This window comes from Haliotis asinina, chromosome 15 (assembly GCF_037392515.1).
Source record: "Haliotis asinina isolate JCU_RB_2024 chromosome 15, JCU_Hal_asi_v2, whole genome shotgun sequence".
NCBI classification, from domain to species: domain Eukaryota; kingdom Metazoa; phylum Mollusca; class Gastropoda; order Lepetellida; family Haliotidae; genus Haliotis; species Haliotis asinina.
Window position 1 is genome coordinate 26,011,359 of NC_090294.1, and position 23,463 is coordinate 26,034,821.

Below are 23,463 nucleotides of genomic sequence, written 5' to 3' on the forward strand. Positions count from 1 at the left end.
TGACATGATCTAAATGAGACTGACGACTACATGACGCTATAAAACAACATGTGCTTTAGCGAATTCGCGTTTTGCATATTAGACATTTACAATTCATGAAATGAAAGTCTCTTTTTGAAACCAAAGGTCATCTTCATCGAACGCTTGACAGTTTTGACAATGTAGGTAGCTTTAACTTGTGTCTGAAGTGACTTGTACTAGTGAAGACATTTTGTCGTAGCAAAAGATGGCACGCTTTGTCGATTAGATTGATCTACACGTATCGGTTTGTACTCGTATCCAGATGACCCCAGTGTATAATAAAATCAGTTTCGCTGGCCGATCACATGGGAACTGTGCACATCCGGGTTAGAACTGGTCCTCAGCAACCCATATTTGAAGTAAGAGGCGGTTATCGGGATCAATTGGTCAGGCTCGCAGACCTGGTTGACACGTGTCATTGTATGCCAAATGTGTAGATCGATGCTCGTGCTGTTGATCACTGGAATATCTGGCCTCAACCAGACTGCCACTATTTATCTTTCATAGTGTTCAGTGTGGTGGTAAACAAACAAAAAGCACATGAAAGGCCAGTAAGGAGTTGAAACCCTTAAGGTTGACCTGCAATGGTTAAGAACACAAAATACCTACCTCCAAAATTTCAGTAGTTCATTCTTTGCCCTCAAGTTTGTCGTAACTAATTCAGTAGCCATAAAAAATATTTCGGAAAACAAGACTTTAGGCCCTAAAACTTCATGCTTGACTGACCACTTGACCTCAAGGCCATAACTGAACTTCTGTGAGCATATACTACTAACCCACATAAATAGAATCCCTTGCTGTATAAAACATAACCCATGTATCTGTATATATAGAGCTATACGGTTGCTCTCACACCAACACCTTACCCCCTCCCCATCGCTCATACTTCCACACACACCACTTTACATACGTGGTCAGATCGCTGAAACTGACCATCCGATCCACAAAGTCGACGTCGCTCCAAGGTCAGTCATTGAATCATGAGTACTTATCAACGGCGTGACATCATGGCTACGTTCTATGAAAAATGACAAAAGCTATCCTGTAATACGAAAATTGGTCTTTTATTACAAAAATATGCTAGTTGTGAACAAGTTGATCAGAAGTAATTACCAGATCTCAGGAATATCAACACAGTATTCAGAAGCATTTTGCAATAATTAACACTTAAAAAATGGCGTTGTACATTGTACCAGCACGGATTTTTCTACACATACTGTTTTACGAGATAACGTTAAATGTTTTCGGACAATTGGCCCTGACGCAGGCATGAAGGTTTAAAATTTTGTCGAGAACCCAAGTAGGTGTTCAAAGTTCAGTTCTTTTACAAATGCCATTTACCTTTATCAAATATCAGATAATGTTTACACGAGTTGTTTGCCCATCACACGCGTACGATTTGTCCTGAACAAGGGATTTGTCCAAATGCGCCTGCAAGTGCATGGTTTACCGAATCAACGAACAAGCCTTGTAATCGGTTCAACGAGAATCAAAGTATAATCCCACTGCGCACTGAAACCGGTTTAGCCGGACACTGGACAATATTCCTGAACTGTCGACAGAAAATCTGAATATATAAACGATTTGTAGATTGTGCAAAGTATATCACTGTATACAGTAGATAGCTCGTCAGATTCACGATGTGCTTTACATATGATTGTCTTTACATGTCGCTTGAAATTTACCTGTCCCCCCAAATAATGTAATCACAAATCCCTATGAACCGGGGTGTCTTTTCACAAAGCACTACGGAAGCCTCCGTGCAGTGTTAAAAAAACTCGAGTTAAGGTTAACCTTAGTTAATTTTGCTTCGTGAAAGGAGACCCCAAACTCCAAACCTGTAATTATACCGTTGCAGACCGCCGGAAAACAGGCAATAAAGAAAGTCTCCCACTGTGTGAACTCACAGGAAGGTTATAACATTTGTTTGCTTATGTTCAGTAACGATGGTGAAGATAAGGAACTAGTCAAACACCGTTCAGTCGAACCACTGTTGTCTCGAAATATAAGTTTGTCCCTGGGTAACCCTTATTTTTTTATGGTTTCACGTTTGTGTCAAACTAGATTTTGTCTCTAAGAAACTTACTTTTGTCTCAAAGTGTAAGTTTGTTCCAGGCTTACCCTTACTTAGTCGTGATTTCACCATTACGCTGAACCTGGGTAACTCGAAATATCAGATAAGTCCTTTCAATCTCGATACAAACGTGTTTGACTGCATCTTCTTCAGTAAGTTCATTTATTGATCCGGTAGGGTCTTGTAGAGAGACCTTGTATGGTCTTGCATAAATCTGGTAATGGCTTATATAGATCTGGTATGGTCTTGTATATATCTGGTACAGTCTTGTAGAGGTCTGGTGCGGTCATGTAGAGGTCTGGTGCTGTCCTTGTGTGATCCTGGGTGCCGTTGTATACAACAACCTTGGTGCTAGGGCTAACGTAAGTCTGTGCACAGGCATGGGAGCTACAGTTACTCTTGCGAGAGAATTATGTACAGCGACACCCAGGTGTGATGTCAGTGTCTTCCAGGTATAAACGTCACAAGTTTAGGCACGAACCATCTCTACTTCAGCCCTATCACCCAGAGCGCAGGCGGCACCCATTATCTTCCAGCCAAACACGTAGGCCAGGAAGTTCATCACAACAATGACCAACCCAACGATGGAACTGAACACACCGAGCAGACTGAGAGCAGAGCGGTGTTCGCCACCGCATGTCTTGCCGCCATCACCGCTGAAGCAGACGACACATGACCAGATCGAATAACCGAGGTGCAGAAGTCCGACCGTTAGCTGTATTTGCAAAAACGCCCTCACTGCCACCACCTGAATAAAATAAACTGTAATCAGTAAAATCGAAAGCCTCATCCCCAAATATATTATCTCAAACGATTGTTGAAAAAAAATATTCCACATCAAGTGTAAGTTACGAAATCTACTCCGAAGATTTAAATCAAGGGCACGTATTTTCTCAGAGACGAAGTGTGTGTATGTGTGTGTGTGTGTGTGCGTGTCTGTCTGTCTGTCTGTGTCTGTGTGTGCGTGTGTGTGTGTACGTACCACAAGAAGGACTTCACATGCTCGCAAAATTAGTAGCGTGGTGAGTCCACCTTGTACTTTCATGCAGGCTGGTAAAATGGTCTCATTGAGGCTTCTGATATTTTAACGGTAAATTTTAACTCACTTACTCTGATATTTTCATACACAATACTTCTGTACATTTCCTTCTTCATTCAGGACATTACGCTATTCATTACATACATATGTAATGCTATGTTTTCAACACATATATGTTATATTTGGGAATACTACTTTCGTAGTAAAGTACAGATTCTTGTACATTTTTATGGGATTCGAATCCACACCCTCAGAGACAGGCACCTGATCGCCAGCACACAGAGTCGACCGCCTAACCATATCATATCCCGCACAAGGTATTCTCTAAGTAGTGACGAACCTAAGCATAAAATCAAATTGAGGATGAATCTCTTCCATGTTCTAGCTTTAGGCAAATGTCAATACGTATACCTAGTTAGAGAGAAGTGACAGGAAGTATATCATCACCCCCACCCATAGTTGTAATGTAAACACAGACACAATTTTACCCTTTGCCCGTGTGGGTAAAATTACCCCGTAGGGTAAAATACCCATAGGGTAAAAGGAGTGCATGTAAACAAGGCTTAGACTGTCACAGCCGCTCAACAAACCATGTCGTCATTGATCGTGACAAATATTTTCAGCCGACTTGTCACCGGACACCGTCGTTACCAGGCAACAGTGACGGTTGGCTAGGTGCCAAGTCGTTTGGGTTTCAAATTAATATAATGACAATACGATGTCATCAATGCCATATCACTTCAGTTTAAGATTGACGAATGACATGCTTCGAGTCCGTGTGTTCCATAACAACGCTATACCCTCAAAGCTGAAGCTAAATATAAACAGGTTCAAATGTTCATCAACTAATTTAGTTTCCCAATTAGTGACGTAAAAACAGCTCTGTTCCTGTATTACGCCGGATGCAATTCTTTAATTTAGTTGTAACTAAAGCGAATCTTGGGTTATTGCGTTATTCAGAGGGGAGTGTTAATAGGGATTTAGTGAAGTAGATTTTAAAGGACAATTTAAAGTATGTTTTTGTTTACCTTATCATTAGAATTCCTGAACACCAGAACAATATGTCATCCCAAATATTGCACGCATTGTATTTGACCATTCTCTAATTGGAGCTAGTAATCATAGCTTTTGGTCTTGGGAGCCGTGCCAATTTACACTTATCAGATATCTGACTTTCTTTTCTGTGGAAGTTGCGGTGTCTCAGCGGGCTAGGCGATTGATTTGGGGGTTGTTCTCTATTCGCCTACATCTCTATTCGCCTACATCTCTATTCGCCTACATTCTTAGAACAACACTTCGTGGTCTGTTGACCACAGATTACGCAAGGATAAACGAACGTCACCCCTATGATCTGAAACTGAACCCTTCTGTTTGAAAGAAGAAAAGAGATATACAAAGGTATAAAAATGACCTTATTTATTTATATTAAATGATGTCTTAATCGGAAAAAGTATTAGGAAGACGATTTCCCCAGAATGATTGGGATAGATACATTTAATGCCCAACAGATGTATACAGAGTGTAAATTTGAAATATTTCCAATACAGTATTACTCAGAATATTTTAACAACTAATACTTATTTACATAAGACTGGAATGAGAGAATCACTATATGCCCACTTTGTAAACACGCATGAGAGACTGTATGGCATCAACTGCTTGGGTGTAGTTTTGCGAGTGTGGACAGAACTGGCTGGGATATTGGGCGAAAGACTGAATCAACACTAGAAAATATATTATCTGGTTTTAAGAAGAAAAATAACTTCCACCAGATCAAAAGTGAGATAAAAAAAAATGTTAAAAATCATGTGAAAGTATTGCCTTTGCACACGGCGGCCAAGCTAACGTATCTCTTGGCAGTATGAACTTGAAAAATATTGCTTGTAGTTTGACATGTTAGACCATTTATAGAAATAAGAGCCACTAAAAACGGAACGTTCATTAGCCAATGCTTTACATCTAAATAATAATGGAATCCATTTTGGATATACTTATCTTCCTACTCCACTAAATGTTCTTTCAACAACAGCCAATCAAGATCACTACAGCCCTGGTTAGGTGGATTCATTATAAGAGTAGAGGTGCCTGACTCTGAGGGTATGGGTTCGAATCCCAGATGGTACACAACCCAACAAAAGTTCTAGAATCTGTATTTTATCTGGAGTTCCTTGATCAAATTGTACATAAAGTGAGTCAGATCTATTCAAAGGGGGTTTTTAGTAAGGCTGTTTATTTACGTGAAACAGATTACATAGACAATTATATACCACACTGAAAAGAAAACACTCTAGTTTTTGTCAAGTATTTAAATAGAAGACATAAACACTAACGCTTACTTTTATGAGATTTCATTTTTTCGAAACTTGCGTTTCTTTTGTTGTTCAGTATATTGCTGGTTCCTTGATATTAAAATTATTGAACACTTACGAGAGATAATGCCCAATATAACACGTATTACTTGGTAATACTTACCACAGACAATCCCCCAATATAACACGCATTACTTAGTGAGATTTACCATCGATTATCCCCAATATGACTCGCATTACCTAGTGATACTGAAGTCGGGGCTTGGTTTGTCACCAAGCTACTTCGTACCTAGAATTGGGGAATTAGCCGGGGGGATCTCCACACCTTGATACAAACAGAAGGGTTCCAGGGTCAGACTGTTTATTCAATACATGGATTCAATGTCATACAAAATCATTCAACCACAATGATATAAAATGTCACCGATGCACATGAGAAGAGTAGAATAACATCTAAACCTTACTTTATATAATAAATCATTATCAATTTAAGTTAAACTCAATACAATGTTCATTACCGTTACGACGGTGTAATACAAACACATTTAAAGTTATAATTAACAACTGCATGTCTGTACTAACAATATCTGACATAACATAATCTGCAATCATTTATCATGTACATTTTACTCATAAACATTGTGCCATTCTTGAACAGCGACCATTTTTCAATACAGGGGCGTCCTTTCCCTTGAATACGGTACGCCCGTACAGTGTTGAACGTGTACTGTTATAATCCGCTGTACGGTAAATTTAACATAACAGTTATAGATGAGCCGTGATATATTTGACAAATAAATATCTCTGGACTAGTTCAGAATATTGACTGACAAACAGCTATATAAATGAAGGCCTATGTGACTGATAATTAGAGCGCACTGAGACTGACTACGGTACGTTACGTCACAAGTAAACAATCTATCCGCGTACTAGCTGTGCAGACCAGTGTGGCGGCATGCTAATGAACCGTGACCGTTGCGTTGCTGCACAGATTCTACAGCGTTAGCCTTTATTCATTAAATCCACAGAAGTGCTTTAAACTGACAATGTAAACAACTCACTAAAATATTATAACGACTAAACTGTTAACAGGATAAATATAGAAAGGTATGAAGAATATATCTGTAAGTTTGGAATTCTGAAAAACCCTGGTTCTTTACGAACTGATCTACAACACAAATAGACTAAATTTCGTAGCTTCCAAATGATTGCTATTTACCGGAGATTTTCCGAGTTAATAACTCACGATAGTGAAGGACAATAGCGTATATCAAATGGAAAATATATATTCACTTAGGCTTTGCTAATGCTGTACGCATTTGGTCAGAATAATTTAACGTTCAAGTATTTCTTCTGAACATATATGCAGTCACAACGTTAACTTAGTTACCTAAAATTACAATATCTACGAAAGCAACTAGTCACAATATAAAACATATACTTGCGCTGACATGGTTTTTGGTTTCGACAATATGCGATGGTAAAACATCTCAACTAAGTGAACTAATAACTCTGTCTGTCAGGCAGGAATTGTACATGAAACTGAACAGTGAATTGACGCCGGAAAGTATGGGCAGAACTAGTGCTTCATGTTATTCAACATTTTCCATTATATTTGAAAAGACGAATTCTACACATATGAATATTACAATCAGTGCCCAAGTGGCGACTTAAAACACATTCTCACAGCGTGCAACCTGCACATATTCTAAATTACAGAACGCACGTGTATACATTGTTAACGAAAAAACTTCCAGGACACATATTGCGATAGTTTTAAAAAATAATAGAAGCCTAACTTGTAAACCATATCTGACATACAGCCGAATTGTGTGTTTAAGTTATAACTATGTTAGTCTTACAAAGTGACAGCATACAGATCTTACAAAGGGTCGGCATACAGAACTACAAAGTGACGGCATACAGAAGTACCGTAGTAATGATACCAAATTACATTAATCATAACCACGCGGCCAAGGTACAAGATTAGAACATGACTTTGATGAAGTGCAGAACTAGGTTCATTATTCAAGTAAGGCGCATTTTAAGCAAAAATATGAAAAGAGCAAAGTATAAAGTAACTATGGCTTACCTTGATACAAACAGAAGGGTTCCAGGGTCAGACTGATGTATGTTTCAGACCCTGGTGCTTATATAGCTGAACCCTCTGCTTGTACGGTATAACCAGTTTCCCTAAAATGGAGACGACGCTTTGTCTATCTTTTGAAAAGTTATGGCATCGAGATATTACTCAATTTTGGCAGATAGCTTTCGAGATTCTAATTGCTTTGGCCGTGTGTTGTCGGAAAGGTTGAGTAATAACCAGTAATGTACGTGGTTAAGCCTCCACATCTACATCTGTCTAATTTGACAGCGTGTACAGGCGTGAATATTTGACCATTAAGTTGTGGTCGGATCGGTCAGTACAAACACTGGAGTGTATACTCCATCAGGCTTTTAACGGCATGGGGTGATGCCAGTAGCATAGACAGCTGTCAGTTACGCAAGTTACCGATAACAAGCCTGCTACAACGTGAATACTTTAACAAAATGTATGAAATATAACATTGACTTTGGTGAGAAATATCTGAATAATTTTTAGGTAAGAATATGCACATTTTTGCAACTGTTATAATACTTACCAGAGATAATCCCCAATATTACACGTATTACTTATGAATACTTACCACGGATAATCCCCAATATAAAACGTATTACGTAATAATACTTTACCAAACACAATCCCCAATATAACTCGTATTACTTAGTAATACTTACCACAGGCAATCCCCAATATAGCGCGTATTACTTAGTAATACTTACCAGACACCTTGCTTTTGATGGTCTCTCCGACTGTATCTCCTTCAGCAACAAAATCCCAAAGATGCCGACCAAGACAGTCTACACAAAAACTCAATAGCAGATCAAGCAAAACTAGACTATAGACAATAACAAACTTGATGCTTGAAACAGCCACGTCTAATTCCTGTGGGATGAGGTAGTTTTCAGTGGGTCGATGAGAGGGTCTCAGGGTTAGTGAGTGGCTGGCTATCTGGGTGGGTGAGTGTGAGTGAGACAGTGAGTGAGTGAGACAGTGGGTGAGTAAGACAGTGAGTGAGACAGTGAATGAGACAGTGAGTGAGTGTCTGGGTCACTGGATGAGTGAGTGAGCCCCCATATATCTAACACATTTGCCAAAATCACCTCAATAAGCTCACATTAGTGGGCACAAACACATGCAGTGGAACCTGTCTAAACTGGCATTCATCGGGACTGAGGAAAATCCGGATTAGACAATGTGCCGGGTTGAAGACCTGATGATAAATTTACAAGCCACCAATGGGACTGAGATTTTGTGCCAGTGTTGACAACTTGCCGGATTGGACAATGCTGCTTTTGACAGCTTCCACTGTACAACTATCCATGATAGCTGTGATCATACATGCAGTGCATTTAGAATTTCGAATGCAGAAAATTTTAAAGAAAAAGACAAGACCTGAATTCTTCTCTCATGTCCAAATAATAGCCTGTTGTTGTTTCCCGTATACAGCAATATTCCAGCTATACAATAGATAATCGAGGCTCTACCAGATAATCCAGTTAGAGACGCCTTGGGCATCGATTTTCACAGCTGTCATCGAACCAGATCTCAAGACAAACATGTTGCTGAGGACCAGTGCTAACCAGGATCTCCATGGGTTTAAACATTGATAAGATGAACTGAAGATTCGTACCGGTACTCCAGTGAAAATTCCAGATCCGGAGGTGAATGGGTTGGATGGATTTGGTGCAGCGAAGATCACAGTTGGGATGCCAAAGGAGACGCATACTATTCCGACAACGATCATGACAACTGACAATACGTGGAATGACGGCATACGAGCTCTGGCCTCCTCAATGGTCGCCTTGCCACCTAGGGAGGAAACAATGTTTGGGGTTTTCAATATTCCAGTATTCTAGCTACATGCATATGGCGCCGGTCTGTAAATAAGCGAGTCTTGACCAAGCAAACCGGAGATCAACAGCTTGAGCATCGATGCGCAATTGGGATACGATGAAATGTCAAAAAAGTCAGCGAGTCTGACCACCCGACCCCGTAGGTCTCCTCGTACAAAAAGCATGGGTTGCTGAAGACTGTATCTAAAGCAGATCATCACGGGTTATAAGTTGCAGGTACATATAGCTAAAATTAAAAACGGAGTTGTAAGTAACCAAGGTTCATAATGATTGGTGGGAGGGCATGTCGACAGGGGAGACAACCCTTTACAGCAAACTGCCTTGTGCATGCGCATGAAAGTTTCGAAACCAAACGTCATCACTCAAATCTCACTTAAACCACATCTGGACTACTTCAAAAGGTCAATGTCGGACGACAAAGCGAATGATTGAAATTACAAGTTTAAAATCGATGTAAGGGGGAAAAAATCGAAATTTCGAAAAATATGAAAGAATAATTGAAATGATCAGAAAATGTGGTTTAACGATACCTCCCACCAATGTGTACCATTTTGCCAACCTCTCTTAATGGGATAACATTCACCTATATGAAGAGCACGTGAAGGGTGGCTTGGGGCGGTGGAGATATATGAAGAGCACGCAAAGGGTGGCTTGGGGCGGTGGAGATATATGAAGAGCACGCGAAGGGTGGCTTGGGGCGGTGGAGATATATGAAGAGCACGCAAAGGGTGGCTTGGGGCGGTGGAGATATATGAAGAGCACGCAAAGGGTGGCTTGGGGCGGTGGAGATATATGAAGAGCACGTGAAGGGTGGCTTGGGGCGGTGGAGATATATGAAGAGCACGCAAAGGGTGGCTTGGGGCGGTGGAGATATATGAAGAGCACGCAAAGGGTGGCTTGGGGCGGTGGAGATATATGAAGAGCACGCGAAGGGTGGCTTGGGGCGGTGGAGATATATGAAGAGCACGCAAAGGGTGGCTTGGGGCGGTGGAGACATATGAAGAGCACGCATAGGGTGGGTTACGGCGATGGAGATATATGAAGAGCACGCAAAGGGTGGCTTGGGGCGGTGGAGATATATGAAGAGCTGCCAGTAAGTATGAATAATCATGTTTTGTCGCATTTATTTACCTAGCTTTTCTTCTAGATATGGTTATGATGTTTACGTTTAACATATTCATCATCTGACTTGGGGGTCGAGTTAACGTAAAAACCTGCGTGTTTCACGCACGATATTTTTTTCCACGAGAGTTTTCCACGGAAAGCATTTTGTGTTCTGGGTAAAAGTAACAGAAAAAAATATTTTCCCAAAGGAAACAACAAAATAAAAAAAGGTTTCTCTCAGCTAATTTGACTTGCGAATGATGAAAGCATGCTCGGTGATGCAAGGAAATGACATCTAATTTTAACGATATTACTGGGGGAACCGAGATAACTGGCTCCCTGGCTCGGGCACACACCTCCGGTGCATGCACACGCAAGATTCTTGGGGCAATGCGTTTTACAAACCTAGAGTATTTTCCTAACACTGTCAACGTAGTCTGAAACCTTAACCTGAAATCCCTGAACCATGTTCACATATCACGTGACTCACGTGAAAAAGAGCACCTGAGCGCCCAATCATATCTCCGCCAGAGACGTACACGATGATCGGGGTGTAACATTTCGCCCTCTGCTGGCTACGGTCATGCTTGAAAGATTCTAAATCTTTTGAGTTGTGGAGGAATGTTCAATGAGGGACAGTCCTGTAACACGATATATCTCTCCGGATGCACAAAGAGTACATAAAAAAGCACATGTTTACGTGTTACGCCTTTTGTTCAACGATTGCAACATACTTTGTGAAAGCGCTCAGACTAGTGTTCAGTCAAACGAGATATTAGCCAATACCGGTTTGGATGTCGTAATTTTTGTTTATTCACTCAAGGCTCGCTTAAAGTGTTTTCGTCCTACGCACGGTCCTGTTTGACCGAGTTTCGATATTTATGACAGACTTAACACAGTAAGACTCATCCGACAGAAAGATTCAGGAGGTCACCAAATCCATGCTTGCCGTAGGAAGCGACTAACGGTATCGGGTGGTAAGACTTGCTGATTTGTCATCGAATCTCAGTGACGTACATCGATGCTCTTGCTGTTGGTCACGGGATTGTTTGGTACAGACTCGATTATTTACAGCCCGCCGCCATGTAGCTGGAATAGAGCTTACTGCAACCAGAAATAACCATCAAGCAAGAGGCGAGTAACGAGATGAGTTTGTCAGGCTCACTGACTGTTGACGCATGCCACCGTATTTCATTTGCATGGCTGATATGGTCTTGACCACACCCAAACATTTACAGATCTTTAAATCTGGAATGTTGCTTCGGTGCAGCGTTCGATAACAAACACGCTTAAAGGTCACATGCAACCAAAAAATCAAACATAATTCAAACACATTCATCACTTATTCATGACATATAATATACATTGCTGCTTTAAAAAAAAACAAATAAACACAATTATAAGCGTACAATCGCGATTCAAAAGTGCAATATTTTGTACTTGGGCTTACTTCCCCCGAAACGAAGCCCTCGGGAGACCGAACCCAGCCATAGCGGGTGGATATGCACTCAAGTGTAACGACGGCTTCCGATTGGCTGTTTCATTTGCTGATATGCTGAGGGTTCATTGTGTGTACAGAAAGATGATCTGTTTGATGGGCATTTTAGAAGTATAGCGAGTCACAAGAAAGTAAGATTCTTTATGGATAACAACTTCTTTTTGTGTACTTGATGCGTCTTTTCAGTATGGTTTCATATACTGTTGTCAAACAAAATCATATACACGAAAAGAAGTCGTTATCCATGAAGAATGTATATAGAGATGTTGGGTTTGGAAAATACAAACTCTGAATTTGCGCTCGATCCAATCAAAAATCATGTCAGTAGAGATGGTAAACTACTGCTTGGCTGGAATCTGTCATTCGTCCAAGTACAAAGCAGGCCTTGAAACTGACAAGAGTTTGCACCAGTTTCCGTTAGATCCAGTCATCCGAAAAAAATGAATGTAGTTTGTTTGCAACCCACAGACATAAAACATGTCATGTGTATCACACGTGCCTAATTACATAATGTGGCAGACACGGGACTCGGGTGCAGAAGTCATAAATCAACTTATTTTCTTTATGTCGTATAGTCTGATGGGTCTTAAGTTCAAATTGCACGTGGTCGATGACTGAAGCTGTGTATTGCATGTTGTCTTTAGCAGACAGGCAGACAGACATATAGGTGTGAATAAACCAGACACTGAGCTTTCTCTGTGACAGAGACTGCTTACCACACATCAACAAGTTGTTTTACGTAACGAGTAGATTATTTACTTGTTTGTGTACACAACCAAGATTAGACTACTGCTCACGACCTCAGACGCTGGGCATGCATACTGTTTCAAGCTCTGCGAACCTATTCACTGCACATGTGTTATGGACGCAGCGCAGCACAGTTGTTGAAACCAGTTTTCCCCCCAGCGCTGGGGGGAATTTAGTGAAACGTTTGAACTTCGATTTCGCGGGCTTTTTTTTATCGCGCTTTTTTCAACTTTATAGGTTGGATTGGCATTTTTTATGATTTGTTTCGGTAATTGCATACCGAAAGGTACCAAAATCTGCAAAGTTGTGTTTTACGTTGCATGTGACCTTTAATAAAATCTTTACTCTCACACAGAAATAGAAATACCGCCACCATAATACGTTTGACCCTAAAGTGGGCTGATGAAGGGCAGTCTAACACTAATAAACATAAAATACTCAAGGAAACGCTGATCATAATCAAAACATCTGATCGTTTTTCACAATTTTATTTCTCTTGAAAATGGAATGACGTTTAACAAAATTTTAGTAAAGTACTGACACAGTTCACTGTTTGTTACGAGAGAGGAGTGCAGAGAAAGGGCAGCCAGGTGTCCGAGAAGCACGTGCTTAAGTGCCGACAAAGCTATTTATTCATTAACCTGTGATGTGCACTCTCCATCCTTTCTCGCACACCTGGCTGTTCCTTTCCCTGCCCTCCTCCCTCGTAACAGATAGTGAACTGTGTCAATATCTGAATCAAAATATGCTCAACAACTTTTATATTTTGAGGGACGAAACTCTCACAGAGTTGGTATGATGTGGTGATTATGATCAGTGTTTCATTGAGTATTTCATGCTTATTTGTTTTCAAATTAGATTGCAATTCATCGGTCGGATTTTGAGTCAAACGGACTATAGTAAGCCTAACATAAGTTTGCTTAGCTAAAGGTTTTTGGTTTTTGCATTTTTGCGTTTTCTCTGGGTTCCACGATTCAGGGTTCTACGATTTTTAGCAAAAGACATTTGAAAAAAAGAAACAGTTTTACAACAAACTCTGTTGTATTTCCGAGAATAAACGATAGTTTAACCCAACCTCAACCGGGGATTTATTCAGCGTTACCTGGGGGATGAGGATGAAGCATACAATGCATTTATCCCACAGCCATGTTGAACGAACAAAATATCCCTCTGTTTTGTTTTGAATATCGCCAGTCACTAGGTAACATTTCAACAAAATGGCGTCTGCCTCTCAACTGGATTTTCAAAATCAGTGAAACACATAGTGACAAGCTTTCAGCTGTCATGGAAATGGCTACTTATGTCTAAGGTGAGTGGTCGAAAGATTCAGTGCATAAAATAGTTTCAATACATCAGTGAAATTTGGTACAGAAAATGTGTACATAGTGAACGTAGGTTCTGTTCCCCACATGTGAGCAGCCCATTTCCGCTATTCAACGGCATCAGATCGGCGTACACTCACTCACTGTAATCAAGACAATCTAGGCTGGTATCAGTTCAGAGAAAAAAGCATGTGATGCTTTGGAACTGATGCATCGTCAGAACTGGAATCATTAATATATGGTACAGCAAAATACATATTGGAATAGAGTATCAAGGTTACTATACACATGCACAAAAGTCAAGCGCCATCCACTATTTCAGTGATCTGCTACTTTGGATACTCCATGGTAACTATCATGACGAGATCTATGCCTGTCATTGACATCACTGGTTTGATTATGTTTGGCAGCTATGATGACGACCCATTTGCCTTGCAATGGCCCTGCATGACATGTCAGCATTTTTCATGCCTATCACCTGCCATCTCTCAGCGGTAGTTAACTTTATCCTGACTGATTTTCTAATTCTAAAGTGAAAGGAGAATCTCACAACAGACCGGTGAAACCAAGTCTGTGAAACTTGATTTTCAAGATTCAGATGGTAGGGAAATGGACTTGCAGAACGTTTTCTTTTAACTGAGTCATAAACATTTATAGTTTGTATTTCTGATCTTCAGTGGTGAAATCAAGACAATATGAAAATAGTGGCACTTAACTTTTTTGCATGTGTATATATGATAATCGAAACTAATCGTTATTGATAAAGTGGATTCAGGAGTGGATATTGTAGGGAATTTTCATATTGCGATATACTGCGATTCGAAAACATACCTATTGCAATATACTGCAAGAATTTTTTTTTTCACGTAAAGAAAACTTCGTGTTAATGCTTGAATTATAAAGAATCACGAAGCAAAAAAACCACAATAAATCACCATACTTGATTAAGCGTTGATAAAAACTTTTCAAGCAATCATTTTATTATGAAGGAAACAAGGAAAAAACCATTTAACATCAACACAGTGGTTACTAGTTCCTATACTCTTAGAAAAGCCCCGGGATTTTATGCAGCAGTTTGATCTGGTCCGGACTTATAACAGATCATTGGTCATTAATGAGTAAATATTTATAACATTCCGATCGAAAACATTGCGAAACACTTGAACAAAAATTAAGAACGCAACTCCAAACTGAGCCTAACGTGATTTCCGGTGTGCAAAAACGGAAATATTCGAAGATTTCCGAGTGTTACGAAGTTTTCCGAATGCATATCAAACACCGGTTTTCGATCAGGGTATCGCAATACGCATCGATTTCATATCTCAACCGGTAAATACAGGTAAACCGCTTTTCTAGCGCAGCCCTAACGTGGATTAATATTCTCAGAAGTTACCTTTCATGTGTGGAGCGACATTTATTTTCTTTTTGTTTTTGTTTATCAATACTGATGCAATATCACGACAGTGGACTGGCTTCACACGTAAACCAGGTTGTCGACGTGAAGAGTGAACGCTTTAACCTCTAGCCTAAAGAAACAGCTATCAAACATATATATTTACAAATATCTCAAAAAGGAACCAAAACAGTTCAGTTCACACGCAGGTATCAAACAGATATATATATTTAAAAGGATATCAAGAAGAAACCTAAACAGTTCTGCAGAAACACGGATATCAAACAGATCTACATTGTATTTGCAAAGATATCAATAAGGAACCTAAACACTTCAGTCATTCACAGCGGAGCACAATTTGCAGCGAGAATGTTTTGTATGTCCTCGCGTCCTTCTGTTACAAAAGGCTGGCAAATTTTGCAAAGGACGCTGTCAGTCTACGATCTTCATATCCTTAAAAGATAGGAATTTACCAATTGTAAATACTTGCACGTAATACGCACGTGGGCCTGAGGCAGTATTACTGAAATAAATAAATATACATAAAGAATTCGAGATGAGTGAATGCGTTTAGTTTTAGGCAGTTTTTATCAATATTCCAGCATTACGCTGAGGAACATCAGAAAGGGGCTTCGCGCATTGACCCATGTCGGGAATCAAACCCGTATCTTTGGCATGGCGAGTGAACGTTGTAACCACTAGGCTACCCCAGTGAATTGAAATTCGAGATGAAAACTGCAGTGCAGTCAACGAACAAACAAAAAAGTCTATAAGCTTCGGTCAGTGACAAACACAAATACATGACATATTAGCTTACATCTAAACAGTTTATCGGCATCAATGGTGAAAGAGTATAATTTTCTGCCCTGAGAACGCCCAGAACAGGGGATCAAAATGTAGTCAACCTGACAGAAATAGTCGAAATTAGTAGAAAGTATTAGTTTGAAACATCATTGTAATGCTCACATGTAGGTCCACAATTGTTTCGCCCCATCTTAGGAAGTATCGATATGATTTGTGGAAAGTCAAACTGGATCTACACAAACACGCACCCCCACATCAATATAAGCAGGGAAATTGCGAAATGCGGCATTAATTACACAGCGTTGTAATCAGGAGGTCGTAACACACAACAAAAGCCTCTGTTCCAGGTGCGCCAGAACTCAATCCCAATGGTACATGAGATTGACATGAAAGGATCTGTCAAGGTCATCAATGACTACATCGTTACTTGCCGTTAATATAAACACAGTATTGATCATGATGCAACTCACATTACTCACCAACCATATAAGAACATTGCGCAACCTAAATAGGCTATTTCAAAATTACACAGGTATGCATTTCGTAATCAGGTAGGTCCGTGAACATGGTTTATTGAGCTAAACAGCACCGGTCGAGTTCATTTTTACGCAAATGGGTGAGAGGTGACGTATGAACAAGGCTACCTTTTTAGAGCTTCGTGTGGTTCGAACTGGACTAAGAGTCAGTACTAGCAATAATCCATCAATATTACGACGAGGGACAAGAGAAATGTGCTTCACACATTGTACCCATGTGGGGAATCGAACCCGGGTCTTCGGTGTGACGAGCAAACACTTTAACCGCTAGCCTACCTAACGCCCCGTAGGTAGGTATACGTAGACAGGGAGGTAAGTATAGTAGGTTGGGAAGTAGTTAGATACTTACGTACGCGTGTATCATAGATATAGTCACAGCACGAGAGATACGAATAACTACGAGAAAAGCTACGAGATCGTAGACTTACGAGACCTTTGTGAACTCCTTTATGTGAAGGAGAACCAAGTCCTCTGGATAGTCAACGTCTTCGGTGCGACGTTTCGACGTTGGTACTGACACCGTTAATCAAGCAAATGATGAGCTTTATGTGCACAAGGTCGCACCGCTATTATATGACCAGACATATGGGCATTCCTTTAACAATTTTACTTGCTGGTCAGACACAGTCGACTCTTCACACAATTCCATATGGGCTTGGATGGGTCACTCGGCTACCCGGATCGAGTGGGCAATGAGTTGGACCCGGGTACCCGTTTCGAAACCTGGACCCGTTATAACCATGTGCCTAATAGGTTAAACAATGAAATATGTTATCCTTTCATGATTAAAAAGTTGTATTGTCTTTGAAGATTTAGACATAATTACAGTCAGTTCTTTAGAATCAAATTAAATTAACTTGAAGGGTAATAGGGGCCCGGGTGGGGTACTTGGGTAGAAAATTAGGTCCCAAACCGCCCCTCGCAAACTTAAAAGGCTCTGGTGGAGATAGGACCTTGCCTGAAGGCTATTTCCATCTATGATGTCATGGTCAACTGCCCAGGGGTTTTGTGCCACAAACAAATCGGTGGCGCGGTGGGCGAGCTGGCTAAGGCGCCGGTCTAGTGATCCAGCGAGGTTGAGGTGTCGGGATCCTGCCCAACTGTGACCGGTGTAAAAACCTTGGAGTCAACATTGTGTGTAGACGCTATCAGTGTTGTCACACCCCGTAATGTACAGTGCACAACCCTGTGCACTTAAAAGAACCCACGAATCCGTTGGTATATGACCAGATGGTAGCCACATGAATACGTGCAAACACCTAGTTGCGGGTACAGCAACGTGCAGTGAACCTGGACAAAGTATTGTGACTATATGTCCCAGTCCACCCACTTGTGAATGGGTACCTCGTTAGGATGAGACAGCCTCAATAAACTTGGTGCGCCAAGTGGCTGCAAGAGTTGTATACCCCCCAGGGAGTTGAGACTGAAATACTATGTGCTTTTGACATCCAGTGATCGAGGGGAAAATGCCAGCGCCTTGAGCATGCATTAGTTCGTGGATATGTGCGCTATATAAATATAATATATCAAATCGGCGGGGAAAGCAGCGACTATGACTTAGCCGATTTTGTCATAGCATATTGTCTGTGTATCGAGCAAAAAGAAAACTCAACTAAGACAGTAACTGAATTTTACGAATTTATATCTAAATTGAATAATATATGTACCAGTTCGGTTTTGTCATCATTTCTTGAACTCATGACAATGATTTCTTCAACGTTTTACAACTCACCACTTCATGAGCAAACAGTACCATGAAACAGTGTACTGTTACACTAGTCTAAATGTCTGATTAGTAGTTTATGTACTCTTTGCACCCATAATATTTTTATCGTATGTACTGTTCCGTGGGTATCAAAGGAGACACCGTTTGTTCATTGGACGTTCACGCCTGGCCGGTGATCCTGCTGTCAGCAACTTTAGTTGGTTTTTTTTCAGGCGCACATTTTCATAAGATTTGAAAAGTGAACATTGTGCGAGAATTGTGCTCGCGTGGTCCTGGATCTGCGTATGGCTGCAAAATTACACAGAAATGTAGAATATTTAGTTTCCCATCCGTTGGTATAAATATAACTGCGACTACCTCAGGGGTTTGAGAGGGTTTTTTTATCCTGTACCTATAAAATCATTCAGGTACGATTTTTTTTAATTTGTCATCTTTACGGAAAGTGTGAGCGAAGAAAATACAGCTTGATATCTGACCGACGTAAGTGTATATGAAATGGATTTAAGTGCTAATGCATAACGTCATATTAACAAAATCAAAAATGACCCGGAATAAATGTCAAAAATCGATTTTCTTCTATGACGTCAAACGGCTACAGGGAGGTCATGCACGTATAAAGACAAGGGGCACAACTCCGCTATGCTTTACATTAGGTCAACCTGACTCAGATCACATGGAGAGAATTTGCTGGGAATACACACAGTATATTTTCGTTATATTTTGTTCACATTGAACCAAACTATTCTTATACAAAGCTCCACAGTGTGAGAGGATATGGTAGTTTCAAAATTTATAAGAAAAGATGCCAATGTACTTAATCGGAAAGCAGGTAATAGGGATTTGGATGGCCCTATTCAATACATAATTTAGTTCTTAGATTCCCATATTAGCAATGATTTTACCGCGGAAATAGTGTCCTGTATACATCAACAATTAGACGGTTTTACTAAGTATCTGATTGTCAGCAACACGCGCACCTGTCTGGCATCAATTTAGCGTAAATGCAAATTTCATAACATTTGAATATTCATTGAATATTCATTTAGGATACAAACTTTTCTTCTGATGATTATCTAATTATTTCTCTTCATATGTATGCAATGAAAGGTAGAAAGGGATTGCTTTTTTAGTAATGAACTATTAGAATATGGACGTAAGGTTTGTCCAAATTAAGACATGACTTAGTTTATATCATTTTAAACATTTTTTGTGTAAATATTGTTTGCGTTCTGCCATGAAAATGTTTTAATCGAATTAGAATTGACTTTATTATCGACAACAATGATAATGGATCATAAAACGTCAATCAATTTTCATGATTGTTTTGTCTACAAAAAACGACACACACCAATGCAATGAACAAGAGAATTCCTTTAAATATGTGTGGCTATACATTGCATAAAATATACAAATCATTTTCATTAATATCAGCTTTACTTATAAGCTTGAATTAAATCGCTGTTTATTTACCTGTTCCTATGAAACTGTAATATCTGTCCCAATGTATTGAATATTGTACATCATAGGAACTAAAGCACATGTTGCAGTATTAGCTATGTGTGATCTTCTGACACTTGTATAGAGGCTTACAATGTGTTCTAGTACACTTACTGAGTCAATTTCCCATGTAAATATTATTCAAACAATCAAAAGCTTTCAAAGAATAAAAACGGACACCTTATATCCACACATGATATGATGCTGAACATGGCTACATGTAGATACTGAAATCTGTTTCATGGGAAAATATTTGAATTATACGCAAAATATATATCACAATACGGAAAGTGCAATCGGAATGATATGGTCATTGTGTTTAGTCTTGTTCAACCGACCTTCACCTCAAAGAAATTGCCTAACGTGTGCAACAACGTTTCACTAACGATGCCCGACTTCTTTCAAAATGGCGGGTTCGCTGACAAGGGTACACAGGATTTTTTGAAGACTCGTTCCTTGATTCAGGGATCTTTTGTACATAAATGTGAAATGTAAGTAATCCGAATTATTATCACTATCTGTGTATTGTTATATGTTTTTATCGTTTAAACTGTAAATGACATGAGAAGCAACAAATGCCGACATCGTGATTTTGCGTCAGTCATGGCGTCACGCTGCACTAAAGGTTTGACGATTTCCTTATGAATTATCAAATGATTGCATTATATCTATTTTTAATTTGCTATTTCTTGCAACGATACTCTTCCCGTGAATATTCTAAGCGTATTGAGCCATGTTAGCAATGAGTAGACGGCTGGATGTTAAAAATTTCCGAAAATGCTACTGGCTAGCGACCAGTTATCACCGTTTTTAACGGTTTTTGACGATTTCCTCCATTATTTCTTGACATAATCAGACAAAGTTTATCTTGACGATAGGTTAGCTATTCACCGATGTTTCCTGCGTGTTTACAGCTACCAATCTTGTTTCTCCGATACTCGGTCAACAGGAGGCGCTGTAGTGTACGTTACTAGGAACTAACAAGACCCGTTATCGTCATTTCGGAATTGTTCATGACATTCATAAAATGTGACATAAATTTGGTAATAAAACCATTGTGTTTCAAACATAACATGTTGAAGAAAATTCTTAATTGGCATTTGTTTAAGAAAAAAGTAATTTAGAAGAAAAAAACTCGCTCTCACTGTGAATGTTGACAGTTGCTGATATAAAATGGTGGGAATATGGAGATGTCGCCTCACTGTTGAACTTATCAAACATGACTTTTTGAGTTGTTGTTTGCAATGTTGGTAATGTTTGTTTTCTCTGGGAAAGGAGTAAAGAAATAGGGGAAAATTAGCATGTCGCCTGACAGTATCGTCCTCTTGGTACCCCTCGTGTAAAACGGAGATGGAATTCAATTCAAATATTAGTGATTGAGGTATTATGGATATACTTACACAAATTAAAATCTGCACCTTTTAGAGACTGAACTATCATGTCATAGGTTAACTATATAGCCAGAAAAAATTCGATTTTTATCTCATCATAACACTATTTGATTTTGAACAAATTTTCTGTGGCATGTAAGCCAAAATGGTCGTACCCACTTCAATTTTATTAAAAAATAAATAATTATATGGCTTGGGGTGACAAACTTAATTGGCATGAGTATATAATATCTGTGGGAACGTGTACTATCGAATGAAACTCTGGATCGGAAGCTATAGCTGGATAATTGACAGCCTGTCAGGGAAAGCGTTGTCAACATTATGTCACCTCAATTCACAACCATTTCTAAATCCCAGGGCTGACCGTAAATGAAATATTGATCCATCCATTTCTGCTTGTATGTAATGAGGTCACAAGCGTCTACCTGTTGTTGCTAGTTGTTCGCGTTGTAAGTACGTACTGCCAACCTGACTTACAGGTCCGCAATCCTTTATTCACTTATTTAGACGTTTTGTTTGCGCTACTTATGGTGGCCAACGCCATTAGTAAGCGCACTTTAATCCACAACAAATATGTTTCTGTGCAGTCAAACACAAACGTTACTGAACTGTGCTATACATTAGGTAGGTACGATGTGCATCACTTCATCCAGAAAGCAACGCTCAGGCTTCACAGAACAAGGCTCCGTATTGTGTAGTCTCCAAGACACAAACGTATAAACAATGTATTTACACATTTACTTACATTGTTGACCTTGGCAACACGTCATCTTTAGAAGAAATCGGAGCAGTTAAACCTCGATCCCGGGTATATCACAAGACGTCCGGGCTCCCCTGTGTTTCAACGATTAAATGAGCACTGTCTGTTCCCGCTGTGTTGTTCAGTCTCGGCGATGTGGAAACGTGTTAAAGGTCACAAACAGGAAGTCAGTTGGATAACACCGGCGCGCCCCTTCTTCACTCACCCGTGAAAAAAGGCAGACTAGCTTGTTGATTTTCGGGAATGGCTGTTGCCTTTGTTACTATTTTTATCCCCTACCTACCCCTGTGGTATACCAGAAATCTCGACTGGTTCTCAATCAATGCTGCGTCAACCGTAAGCGTATATGAGAGTATATGAATAACGTATCCAAGTTGGTCAAGAAATATGAAATGCAGTTTATTCCTGGTGTTAACTGGGAAATAGTTGCATCTGTACGTTCGATCAGTGATGGACTTTCGATAGGTTACTTGTTTCCTATTTCACAGGTATATGGTGCCTGCATAAACAAGTGGTTTCAGACAATAAAAACTACAGTCTGTAATAGAAATGCAAGTATGCCAGCACTTGTTGGTAAACAGTGAAGTTTTTCAAAGTCTATTTATTGCATACAGCACCAGCAAATATAAATATGTTAGTCATTTGAAAATATGACTTTTTATTTTACTAATATTGCACATACAATATATTTCATATTTTAAAAATTATGAAAACGATTTATCTGTAACATATGATGACATTTTCGATCAGCAATTTCACAAAATAAGTGTTAAATGTCACTACAGGAAATATATATTAAGTGCATTAAGTGCATTGTACAGAAAATATATACAGCTGTATGACTGGTTTCATATAACCTAATACTCGCATTCACAATTCAACCAGATGAGAAATGATATCAGCATAAACAAGTGGTGAGATGGTACCAGGAATAAGTCACATCATGAGTTTGGCATCGTCTGTTGGTTGTGGAGGTCCCTGTACATTGTAATGAAGTTGCTGCTAGTGTTTATGGTTGTGGATGTTCCTGTATGTTCTAACGAGGTTACTGGTAGTGTTTATGGTTGTGGATGTTCCTGTATGTTCTAACGAGGTTACTGGTAGTGTTTATGGTTGTGGATGTTCCTGTATGTTCTAACGAGGTTACTGGTAGTGTTTATGGTTGTGAATGTTCCTGTATGTTCTAACGAAGTTACTGGTAGTGTTCATGGTTGTGAATGTTCCTGTATGTTCTAACGAGGTTACTGGTAGTGTTTATGGTTGTGGATGTTCCTGTATGTTCTAA

The 23,463-nt window shown here is 39.6% G+C and overlaps 1 protein-coding gene across 1 annotated transcript; it reads right to left on the reverse strand.

Moving 5' to 3' along the window:
- Positions 1–1,066: 1,066 nt before the first annotated feature.
- Positions 1,067–22,494, reverse strand: LOC137265690 (uncharacterized). The gene is made up of 4 exons (XM_067801120.1): positions 22,164–22,494; positions 9,178–9,356; positions 8,267–8,344; positions 1,067–2,843 (listed from the first exon to the last, which is right to left on the reverse strand). The coding sequence occupies exons 1-4, from the start codon at positions 22,186–22,188 to the stop codon at positions 2,565–2,567; spliced, it is 561 nt and encodes a 186-aa protein (XP_067657221.1). The 5' UTR covers positions 22,189–22,494; the 3' UTR covers positions 1,067–2,564.
- Positions 22,495–23,463: the final 969 nt, after the last annotated feature.